The 12,033-nt window shown below is 41.5% G+C and overlaps 1 protein-coding gene, 1 long non-coding RNA gene, 1 other non-coding gene and 1 pseudogene across 4 annotated transcripts in view; 2 read left to right on the top strand and 2 right to left on the bottom strand.

The window, feature by feature from the left end:
- The window catches only part of FAM161A (FAM161 centrosomal protein A), a 33,555-nt gene extending 28,438 nt beyond the window's left edge, over positions 1–5,117 (bottom strand). For both annotated transcript variants that reach the window (XM_030877335.2, XM_030877337.2), the window contains exon 1: positions 4,841–5,117. In XM_030877335.2, coding sequence (XP_030733195.1) covers positions 4,841–5,029 — 189 coding nt within the window. In that variant the 5' untranslated portion in view covers positions 5,030–5,117. The remainder of the gene's footprint in view (positions 1–4,840) is intronic.
- Positions 815–921, bottom strand: LOC115864229 (U6 spliceosomal RNA). Its single transcript, XR_004043864.1, has one exon. It is a non-coding gene; the product is annotated as a U6 spliceosomal RNA (small nuclear RNA).
- On the top strand, positions 4,861–9,110 carry LOC115864001 (uncharacterized). Its single transcript, XR_011377907.1, has 4 exons — positions 4,861–4,935; positions 5,406–5,649; positions 6,132–6,223; positions 6,780–9,110. It is a non-coding gene; the product is annotated as an uncharacterized lncRNA (long non-coding RNA).
- Positions 9,111–11,125: 2,015 nt separating this feature from the next.
- LOC115864173 (serine/arginine repetitive matrix protein 1 pseudogene) lies at positions 11,126–11,884 on the top strand (annotated as a pseudogene).
- The last annotated feature ends 149 nt before the right edge of the window (positions 11,885–12,033 follow it).

Genomic DNA, 12,033 nt, shown 5'->3' with positions numbered 1-12,033 from the left:
GTGAGAGGCCCGCGTACTGCAAAAAAAAAAAAAAAAAAAAAAAAAAAAAAGATATAGAAGGATGAGTAGCTTCTGAAGAGATGTGGCAAATGATAATTATACTTACGCACTGATTTTGCACAGTATCCATTCCATTTCAGCTTAATACTGGTAACACTAGCCTGAACTTTTCGGATAAACTGATATCACAGTGTTTTACCCAAAACAGATAAATGGTTAGTAAGCAACTTCCAACTCTAATTTCATCTTAAATTGTCTCCACACAGAAGGAAACATTTAGTAGTTCAAATAATCTAGGCCAAGGACATTATTTTCCAAGAGCCTAAAATAGCACCCTTTCCCTTTAATTGTTGAGCTTTCTGTGGAATGTTGTTGTACATGCAGCCACTAGATTACAGGATAATCTTCCCTAGATTGGCTTGACCCAGTTAGATGATGTCTCCTTCCAACACATGTTGCTTCATTAGTAATCAGCACTCATAATTATTTGTGTTATAGTCGATCTACTATCATCTACAATTATGGAATTTTTATTTAAAAAGTTTTTTGCATTAAAGGGATTTGTAAGGAATGAGGCAGATCTAAATGTACATAAGAGAAAAAAAGCAAGTGACAGAACAATATGTATCTATAAAATGCTACCATATATTAAAATATTATGTACACAGGAGACAGGAAAAAGCCCAGAATATATATCAGTTTCAAAACAGTGGCTACTGATGAGGAGGGAGGGGGGAACCAGATTTTCTTTTTGAGGGGAGAAGTGTTAAAAGGGCCTAAGCCTTATTTATAACATTTTTTTTAACATCTTTATAAAAATATGGAACACTTCACTAATTTGCGTGTCATCCTTGCGCAGGAGCCGTGCTAATCTTCTCTGTATCGTTCCAATTTTAGTATATGTGCTGCCGAAGCAAGCACGATATAACATTTGAAATTTTAAAAGGAGAATGTGTTCATGTATTACTTCTATAATTAAAATGTAACTTAAAAAAAAGAAACAGAATGTTTTGTGAATATTAATACTAAATTTAAAAATGAACAATTTCTCATGGCTACTTGGTCTGCCTGGTACCTCCCGTGCTCCTTCTGGAAGTGGCTCTCACACTGTCCCAGAGATCCTGCCTACCTGTCCCTTGCTCTTCTACCTGCTCCCACCCCGACTCCCAACTGCCCATGATAATTCCTTTATTTCTTCAGTAAAAAAAAAAAAACCGTCAGAGGGAAGTTCCCTCATCTTCCCATCTACAAAACTGCCTGCCTTTGTGCCCCTTTGCTCCTTCCCTCCTGCTTCGGGGATGAAGTGTCCTTCTCTTAGCAGCATTTGCCCCTTTCCCTTAGCATTGAAACCAATGAATTGGAAACTTCCACACCCCTGCAATAATTCTTCTACCACTGTAGCTGGTCTTAATCTCTTTTGCCCCCTTTTTCTCTATCTGTTAAATGTCAAGGGTTTTAAGAGTTCTATACTAGGCCCCTTCTCTTCCTTCTCTGAAGTCTCCCCTTAAGTGACTTAATCCAGTGCTTCAAAAACGCTGAAAACTCCCAGATGGAGATTCTCCATCCCACACCCAACAGGACTACAGTTTCATAGGCCCAACTGCTTCCTACATCTTTCCACTTGGTAGTTTCACAGGTATCTCAAATTTACCATGTTCAAAACTGAAACCTTGATTCCCACCCAGCCCCTGAATCTATTCCTCCCCAAGTTACCCACAATTCAGTAAATGACGTTATCTTCTGTGCAGCTGGTCAAACCAGAAACGTGGGAATGAGCATTCTTGACTTCTTCCTTGGCCTTCACATCCAATCTAATCTAAGTCCTATGCAATCTGTCCATTTCTTGCCATCTCCCCTGGGCTCTAGGTCCAAGCCACCACTTCTGGCACCTGAATTACTGCAAAAGCCTCCTACCCAGTCTCCTTTCTTTGTCAAACCCTCCAATCATTCTCCACAAAGCCATCAGAGTCAGCGTTTTAAAATGTAAATAGGAACATGTCAGATCTCTTAAAAGTCTTCAAGGACCTCTCACTGCACCTGCAATAAACACTAAACTCCTTACCTTGGTCTACAAGACCCTCCTTACCTCTCCAACCTCATCCCCTCCCCTCTCCCCCTCTCTCTTCTCCAGTCCCATTGGCTTTCTTTCAGATCCTTAATCACACAAAACTCTCTCTCTTCCTATCTTTGGGCCTCTGCATATGCCACTCCCTTTGCCTGGAATGCTTTTCCCTCCCCCACTCTTCAAATGGCTGCTCTTTCTCATCAATCAGGCATTGGCTTAAATGTTAACTCACTGAAATAGGTTCCTTCCTATTTCTTTTTTTAATTATAGTAACCTGTTCATTTCTTTCCCAACATTTCCTGTCTTATAATCATTTGACTGTTCATTTTTTATTGTCTAACTTCCCCATCAGAATGGAAGCACTCTAAGGACATGAGCTATGTCTGCTTCACTTACTACTGAATAGTCTGTGACTCGCACTTAATAAATGCTCAATATTTGTTGAAAAATAGAAGGCCATCCCATTAGGAAAGTCAGTGAAATTTTAACTGTGAATTATAGAATAGTGCTTTACCCATGTCATCATCAACCCCATAAAGGTCTATGAACTGTTATCTCCAACTGAGGCTAGATTCAAGAAATATGGCTTAGTGCCCTATATGGGCACAGAGTCCTGCAAGGGGTATGCATGGAGCCGGCGGTGGGGCGGGGGTTGCTTTGGCAAACCAAAGGACTTAAAGGGGCCTACTGTGACAGTTGGTTCTCTAATCAATTTTGTGTGGTGATTCTGGTAAGCTGAGTTTACTCCATCTTATAGATGATGAAGTTGAGACAAACTAACCTTTAAAAAACCAAGGTGGAGGGACTTCCCTGGTGGTGCAGTGGTTAAGACTCTGTGCTCCCAATGCAGGGGACACGGGTTCGAGCCCTGGTCCGGGAAGATCCCACATGCTGCAGAGCAACTAAGCCCGTGCGCCACAACTACTGAGCCCATGTGCTGCAACTACTGAAACCCGCGCACCTAGAGCCTGTGCTCTGCAACAAGAGAAGACACCACGAGAAGCCCGCACACTGCAACAAAGACCCAATGCAGCCAAAATAAATAAATAAATAAAACAAATAAATAGAAAAATAAAAAACCCAAGGTGGAGACCAAGCCAAACTGTGAAGAAGGCAAAGCTTGGCTCCTGCACTCTCCTTGGCTTTTCAGTGCTTTGTCTGCCAACCCCATGTCCTCTGACCATCAGGCCTTCTACAGTGGCAGCTTATCCAGATTTGCTTTTGGATCCTTCAAGTACAGTGGTCTCAAAACAGTGTCAAACTCCAAACTTAGCTTCCTTTTTTTTTTTTTTCAGTAGGACCATGCCCCTTGGAAATTAGCTCATTAAACTAACCTCTCCTAAGGTGACGTTTCTCATACAGATCTGCAGTTTACCAGGACACTCTGGAAGTATACCTGTGACTACAGAACTGACTGCTTCCTCCACCACAGCAAGCCAAAGTAGAACTTAATCTTTGCGAGAGTTGTTCAAATAACAGTCCCACTGGCAGTTGTTATTATTATTACTAATTTATACAAGCTGTCCTTTAGCTATAACATACTCTCTCATTTGGTTATCATAATAGCCCAGTGAGACAAGAAAGAGAGACAGTTATTATAGTTCTTTTACAGATAAGGAAACTGAGATTGAAGGAAGTTACTTCTGAATATCAACTAGCAAATGAACAGATCCTAGCCCAGGACTCCAAATCCTTTTTCTCCATTCAAATCTTTTTCCAACATCAGTTTGCCTCCTTCGTTGGCTCCTGAAATTTGTGTTGAGGGGAAGCTTTACCATGAATGAATCTGGTCCTAGGTCACTGACCCTGGTTCATGTTCAGGGTCTCAATCTGCCTTACTCTGGATAACCTCAAGTAGTTTATCTGTTGGTAAAATACTGCCCATAAAAGGTGTTGCTACAGATTTTCTCATTAACAGTTTTAGTGTAGATTAAAGAGATTAGAATTCCAAAATATCCAGTAATTTCTATTAGCCCTAGACCACAATGATTTGAATCTGAGAAGCTTTGGACAAATGGTATTAAGAATCTTTAACTGGGGTTAAGGAGGTTTATGTCTGCAGATTGCTAGTTAAAATTCAAGGTTCCCATCTTTTAAGTGAATAGAGCCGATGGCAGACTTGACTCTCTACCTGGTAGACAGGTGGTCACAACACATTTGACACCGAAAATTGATCAGTGAAAAAGCTGTCTCACCCCACCCTTAAGAGCCGAGTGGAAACATTGGAACCTCGGTAATTTGTTTCTCTGGAGGCTTAACTATATTTGTCTGATTTACCCAGCGAACTCTTGCTGGTTTTAAACATCATCTCTCATGTTCTGTATTAAAATGCACTAATAACCAAGACATCAAGATGACAACAAAACACACCTGACAGCACAGCTGATTCACTTGCGTTTTATGGGTTATCCTCTATGGATAGAAGAGTTTTCCTCAAGTTGAAAAGAAAAAGAAAAGCAAATATCTACTCCCAACAGATGCTGGGGCATAAGGAGTAAAGTTCTGTACTTTTCACTCTCTGGAAACAGACTAACGTAAATGCTCTCCAAGAAATTTTTACAACAATCTCTTTAAAGTTAAAAGACTTTTCAACGCCTTGGTTTTGAGTATTTTCCGTGGGAGCACAGAGAACGTGGTGGGCCAGGCTCACCGGTAGGGAGGGATCTGGACAGGGCGCGCGTTTCCCAGCCCTCGCCTCACCAGCGAGGTCGCCGACCAGCCTCCAGCTGCACCCCCCGGGGCCTAGCCCCAGCCCACTTCCCGCCCCTGCATTACCGGCGCCCGCGCCAGCCCCGCTGCCTCTTCCTCCTCCTCTTCCGTCTCCTCCAAGGCCGCTGCCGCCGCCGACAGGGACTCTACGGGGTCTTTGCGTTCGTAATGGGTGACCCGCGCTCCGGTGCTGGGATTGACCGGGGTTTGGAGACTGCTGGCCGCCAGCTTCGCTGCTCGGTGCGAGGCGGCCATCACCACGCCACCGAGGCCTGAGCGCCCGCGCTGGCCCGGGGCGTGGAAGCCGGCGCGGCCGTAGGCGCCCGATGGCTCCTTGCTTGGGGAGGTGGTTACTAGGGGTCCGGTAACTAGGGACGCTACAGGTGCCGCTAGGGGCCAAAAGTCACTCAAAACCGGCGCCCGCTGCGGGAGGCCCGAAGTGGGGGCCTCCTGGATAGCGGGAATCAGTATTGAATCTTTGCTGGTTTAGAGGGCTGGTGGGCAGAATAGGGCACCTCTTCCCCTCCTTCGCGCTTCACTGCCTAAACGCAGGCTTCTCACATTATACTAATGAAACGACACGTTTTGTGAGTGAAAAAGCGCATTTTTATTCATTGAAATAACCTGTTAGGAGGAGACGGCGGCGGCAGAGGAAAGCTGGGGATGTTATCACGTTGCGGCCTCAGGACTGGAAGGTTTGCATGCCGCTACCCAACATGGCTCCCCCGGAAGCCAGAGAATGGGAGTCCAGTACCTTCTACTCTGATTGACTTGAGAGCTAGCAGAAATCGACCAATCCGGAGGAGGCTGCTAGCTATCTCTTCTCGGCTGACCAATAAAAGCCCAGAGTTGGGTGGAGCCTGGTCCACCCACCAGTGAGTGAAAGTGCAAGTGTATGGACCGCGTGTTTGCTCCTTGGGTTGCTCAGCTTTATAGTGGTGGGGGTCGGAGGGCGAGAGCGCCCAGCAGTAGCCACAGACAAGTGTCATCTCCATCTCACCCCCATCAACATCTCCCACCTGGGATGTGGGTGCTTCAAATGACGCCTTCCCCCTACACCACGCGCCTGGAAGAGAGGCCTAGCTTTAAAATAGCAGGCGTGGTGCAGTCCAGGCACCTGATACCTAAAGCCCCTATCTCCTGAGGCTGAGGCTGCAGCAACCTTCCCCTCCCTATTCTTCAGCTTCCTCCCGCTCCCTGCCCTACAACCTGCCACCGCCACCACAAAAGTAGAGTATGCAGCGTGCGATGTCTAGAACCCTTCTCTGAGATCTGAGCCCTTTATACCAAGTCTTTCTTGTTCGCTGGTCTGGAGTGTGAGAACTTGCAAAATCCCCTATTCCCTCACTTTCTTCAGGCTGCTCTTTGTTTTGACTGAGCATTTGCTTCGACCACTGGAACAGATGCTGGCTGGATTCTGAGCAGAAGCCAGAGTTGGAAGCCCATGAGGTATGGATGCCCCAAGTGACCGGAGAAGGGACTTCCAGTCATTTGCATGCAGCTAGTTCTGTGGCTGCACGTCCCCCTCTTGGGATTCGTTTTAAGTCCGACCCAAAACCAGCAAGACAGGTCTACGTGCTGAAGCACTGCAAATGGAAGATTAGGCTAGAATACGATAGAAGGAATGAGTGTGGAGGACACATTGTTTGTGTTTATAGAAGAGCAGAAAAGCTTCCACTCATCAGCAGTATTCTAAATTTGCAGATATATTTTAAAAATTGTTTTAATTGAAATATAGTTGATTCACAATGTTGTGTTAGTTTCAGATGTACAGCATTCAGTTATATATACATAAATTTGCAGATATCTAATAATATAGCCTCAAAATATATACAGCAGAAATGGACAGATCTACAAGAAGAAAATGACAAATCTTACATCATCATAGGAAGAATTATTTTTGTATTGAGATGTAACATACACAGTGCAATGAATAGATCTTAAATGTATAGTTGAGAAACCTCCCTGGACGTTCAGTGGCTAAGACTCTGTGCTTCTATTGCAGGGGGCCCGGTTTGATCCCTAGTCAAGGAACTAGATCCCACATGCTGCAACTAAGAATTCACATGCCACAACTGAAGATCCCACATGCCACAAGGAAGAGCCCGTGTGCCGCACCCAGCACAGCCAAATAAATAAACAGATATTTTTTTTAAGTGTACAAAAAAATATATTGCTGGATGCGTTTTGACAAATGCGTACACTCATGAAATCATATTAAGAGATAGAACATTTCATTCATCCCGGGAAAATCCCTTGTGCCCCTTCCCAGTCTGTTCCCCATTCCACATTCCCTTGGCTGTTATAGAACTTCATATAAATGGAATCATACTGTATGTACTCCTTTTGCTCTTAACTTCTTTTGATCAGCATACTGTCTTTTGGGGATTCATCCATGTTGTATATATGAGTAGTCTGTTCCTTTTTAATTGCTGAATAGTATTCTTTGCTGAGATAATAGTTTTCCAATACTGGAAGAATTTTCCTCATTATTTTGTGCTATTCATAATGTAACAGTTACAGTCAAGGCATACTCTTAAATTTAATCCGTGCCATTAACATTGTCTTTATCACTTTCTTAAGTTTATTCACTCACCTATTGTTTCCATTTTTTCAGCTGTCAGTTTGGGTCCTTCAGGAAGATGATACCAGGAAGGAGTTAGAAGTGAAAGAGTTATTGGGGGAAGTTCCTGTGAAAGATAAAGGGACGGGAGTAGGAATGTTTTCAGGACAAGATATATTCTGACACCTTAGAAAAGAGAGGGAAAGGAGAATAATTGTGTAGGTGAAGGTTGAAACTACAGTGAAGGTCTGAGAAAGTCTCAGCCAGGTAAAAAGAGAACTCCAGCACAAAGATTGCTCATAGAGGAGACATGGCCAGACCCTACCAGCCCTGCCATCTGAATCATTGGCTAGCACTCCCTCTGAAGAGCAAGTTCTCAAATGGAACACTGTGAGAAAACCCTGAAGTGCTGTGGTTGCTGGCTGTTGGCCAGTGTTATGCTGGTAAATGTTTGATGACTGGTTCTCTGGGAGAAAGTGTGTGTGTATGTGATTGTACTTATAAATTTTAGTAATATAAAGAATTGTAGCACACAACTTATAAATAAAACATACTCTTTACTGTAAATCCCTCACAATTGATTCTCCCAGAGTACTTTCATTGGTTTTTGCTGAACTCATATCTATAGCCAACCTATGGTTGCAACTGGTGAATGTAGTTCCAGCATGAATGCTGGTTGATATTTTTGTTTATATTAATGACTAAGATGAAAGTGAAACAACCAACATGTATGTCAGAATTTCACTTGTCTGCCAATGTGTGAGTAACTTTTTTGCTAGAATAGATAAATACTTTTCTAATACTAAAAGAATTTTCCTTAAATTTTTGTGCTGTTCACAATGTGACAGCTACAGACACCACACACTAAGTTTTTTCTGTATTATTAGCATTTTCCTCATTGTTCTAAGTTTAAAAGCCAACCTGTAGCACTCGCTGATTTCCATGATGTCAGTACCCTCGCCAAGGCCAATTTCAAGTAACCAGTGTGACATCACTGAACATGAACTTGGGGAATGATGCCCAATAGGACACCATTATATAGTTTTTCCACCATACAGATAGAGTAGATGCAAATAATCTTGAGAGCCTAAGTATAAGTAAAATGTAGTAACAGAAGAGGAAGTGAAGAGTTTTGAGAAATTATCTTTGTTTTGAATATAATTTATTTAATTACAATTTAGCAAAACTTAATTTTTAATAATGGCTGTGTTTAACAAACAGTTTGCAAATACCTTGAAATTTTTACAGTCAGGTCTTTAAAGCCAGTACTAACAGGCCCCTGCACACTGCTGTGTCAATTGACTGCACTCCTCACAGCAGAGCCTGTCTTTAAAGGAGATCTAAGCAGGTCAGCTAGTTGACTGCCACATTTGCTATTGTGAATAAAGCAGCTATGAAAAGTCCTGTAAGTGTCTTTGATACATTTGTGTATACATGGAGGGATAGAAGATTTGAACAGCACAATTATAATTAGGTAACATATGTCTATTAGAAAATATATTTTTTCTAATATGTATATAAATATATTTTATATATTATATTATAGAAATAAATTTATATAAATATATATATAACAATTGGAGAATATATATTATCTTAGGAACATTATAAAAAGAAACCACAGCACTCAGCCATAAAGCTAGCCTCAACAGACTTCAAAGCATTAATATTATACAGTTAACATTCTCTGATCACTTAATGCAATTAAGTTAGACATTAATTTTTTTTAAAAACTAGAAAAGGCTTTCAGTTTGGAAACTCTAAAATACTTCTAAAAAACAATTTATGGGTTACAGAAGGATTAATGACAGAAATTATAAAATATATAGTAAGTATATATACGTAAATTATATATGAAATAAATATATTTATTAATATATTAATATTATGTTCCTTAGAAACCACTTAAATGTATATTAAATAAATAGAAACCATATATTAATTATATTTAAATTTACATATTAATATACAAAATGTAATATTATATAATTATATTCATTTGTGATAGTATATTAATGTATTTAATAAAATATTTTAAGTGGTTTTTAAGCCATGTGTTAGAGTAATTTTTTGGGAGGGAGGGCTGCTCTGCATGGGCTGTGGGATCTTCGTTTCCCAGCCAGGGATCAAACTGGAGCCCTCCGCAGTGAGAGCACAGAGTCCTAACCACCAGACGTCCAGGGAATGCCCTGGAGTAATTTTTTTAATGCAGAAATAGATAATTTGAACACTGGATTATCAGATAGCTTCCAAAATTCTTCAGATGACTCTAATCTTTTACAGGTTGGAGAACCAAGGCTCTAATTCTTCTCTAGGATACCTAACTATTTGCTCAGTTCCATTTGCTCTCTGGTCCTCTGGCTCGCTGCTGTAGTAGCAAAGTAGCATCTCTTGTGCTAAAGCAATACTGCCTACACCCACAGAGGCTCTCGCCACTTACACCACTTCCAGACTCAGGTGAAGCACTGAGCTTTTGCGCTTCCCCAGCAGCTGACTGGAGGCACTGGGCAAGGATCAACGTGCTAGGATAAGCTTTGACCAATGAGAGATATGAAACTGGCAAATATATTTCTTTCCCTTCCTTTACCTGATAGACTCTTCTAAGGCAGGATGATTCTATGGAGACGTCTGGGCAAGTCACTGATGACAAGAAACCGATCTTTTTTTTTTTAAAGAAATGGCCAGCTTAGTAATTCATACCTTTGTATTTGTTTTCCATCTTTTGCTGTCTCATTTCCCTTTCTTCTACATTCTTGATGTCCTGAGATTGAATGACCCAATAAAATATTAGTAGATTTTTAAAAATAATAAAATAAAAAATAATATTACATAAAATATATATGTAACATATATTTATATAATGTATAAATTAACATATAATTTTATAATATAATTATAATACAGGTGGCTTCAAACCACTTAAAATGTATTAAATATATATATGTATGTGTGTGTGTGTGAGTGTGTATATATATATATATACATATATATATACATAATCTCCCATGCACCTTGGGATAGGGAGTGTTCTCAGAGCAATATGACTCCTGGATTCTTCCACAGAACAAGTGCAGGATAAGATCATTGGTTCAACAACAAACTACTGAAGTAGCTGAAATGTGCAGAATGCTTAGAAAAATAAGGCAGACATGGGAAAAATAAATTTTGAGGTTCAAAAGCCTTGGATAACAAAATGAGTTACAGAAATCCTTGGGTTTAAAGAGAATGTTATGGGACTTCCTTGGTGGTGCAGTGGTTAAGAATCCACCTGCCAATGCAGGGGACATGGGTTCGAGCCCTGGTCCAGGAAGATCCCACATGCTGCAGCAACTAAGCCCACGCACCACAACTACTGAGCCTGCGCTCTAAAGCCCACGCACCACTACTGAGTACATGCGCTGCAACTACTGAAGCCCACACGCCTAGAGCCCGTGCTCCGCAACAAGAGAAGCCACCGCAATGAGAAGCCCATGCACTGCAACAAACAGTAGCCCCCGCTAGCCGCAACAATGAAAACCCAACGCAGCCAAAAATAAATTTATTTTTTTAAAAATAAAGAGAATGTTATGACTGAGTTTAGTCAACCAACTGGAAGTGAAGGGCTGAACCAAGATGGAAATTATTCTTTGCATCTGAAGTGTAGTACCATCACCTTATTAGGTCACAACAGAGTGACCCAGTGTGGCTCTGGCCCAATTATCTTGGCTGTTTTTGGAGAATCCAGGCTCTAAAATGATGCGAATCAACCAAACTGGCGTTTTGAATGAAAAAAAAATTCTACAGAATTTATGGGAGAACTGTGGCCCCTCCACAAGAAAATATCGCTGGAATCCCTTTCACTTTCCTAGACCTGAAGAAAGAAGAAAGGAAACAGACAGATTGAAGAAAAATTGCCACCTATGAAAAAAGCAAGACAAAGAAAAGAGAGATAAAGAAGAAAAAGAAAGCAGTAGAGAGAAAAGGTAGAGATCTTGAAGTCTAAGAAGACTCCAGTCCAGATCTCCTACCCTAAAAGACAATCCTGCCCAGTCAGGACAGAGAGAAAGCACAATCATGTTCAGCCTTTCTCATCAAAGAACCAAGAGCCAGAGTCCTTCCTCTGCTCCAGAAGAGAACACTCCAGCACTCCCGGAACCTTCAGTACAAGTGACCACTTCTGACACTTAGTGATATCCTGAAATTTCCCCAGCCTGAAACTGTACCAAAGCTAAAGGACATTCTCTGGAAAAAAAAAAAATTCCAAAAAACAAAAGGAATAGGAGAAGAATCAACCAAAATCTCATGCTTCTTCTCATACTTGATCTTGCTGGCGCTACAGATCCCATCAAGATCATATTCACCTAGAAGACAGCTAAGCCCAAGGAGGCAGCCATCACCTGGAGGAAGAACTCCACCAAAGCATAGACGGAGCAGATCTCCAGTGAGATGAAAAAGGCACTCATCAGCATTCTTGTCTAGGAGTAGTTCATTGTCCACTTTGTCTTGTGTCGGGTCACTGACAAAGAAGTCTCCCAAGAGGACCTTCAGCCCCCTTGAAAAACTGGTAGTGAAACAGGAGGGAAGGAGGCAGGGCACAACCTTTAAAAGAACGGCATAGCCCGAGGACGTGACATAAACTGATTAGAACCAAATAGGTCCAAGATGGTGGATGAGTCGCCTTCCACTAGACCTTGAGCCTCAGTATACGCTCATTGTA

The sequence above is a fragment of the Globicephala melas genome, chromosome 12 (genome assembly GCF_963455315.2).
Source record: "Globicephala melas chromosome 12, mGloMel1.2, whole genome shotgun sequence".
Lineage (NCBI taxonomy): Eukaryota > Metazoa > Chordata > Mammalia > Artiodactyla > Delphinidae > Globicephala > Globicephala melas.
Note: the sequence above shows the minus strand (reverse complement) of the source record. Positions and strands in the feature narration are given on the sequence as shown.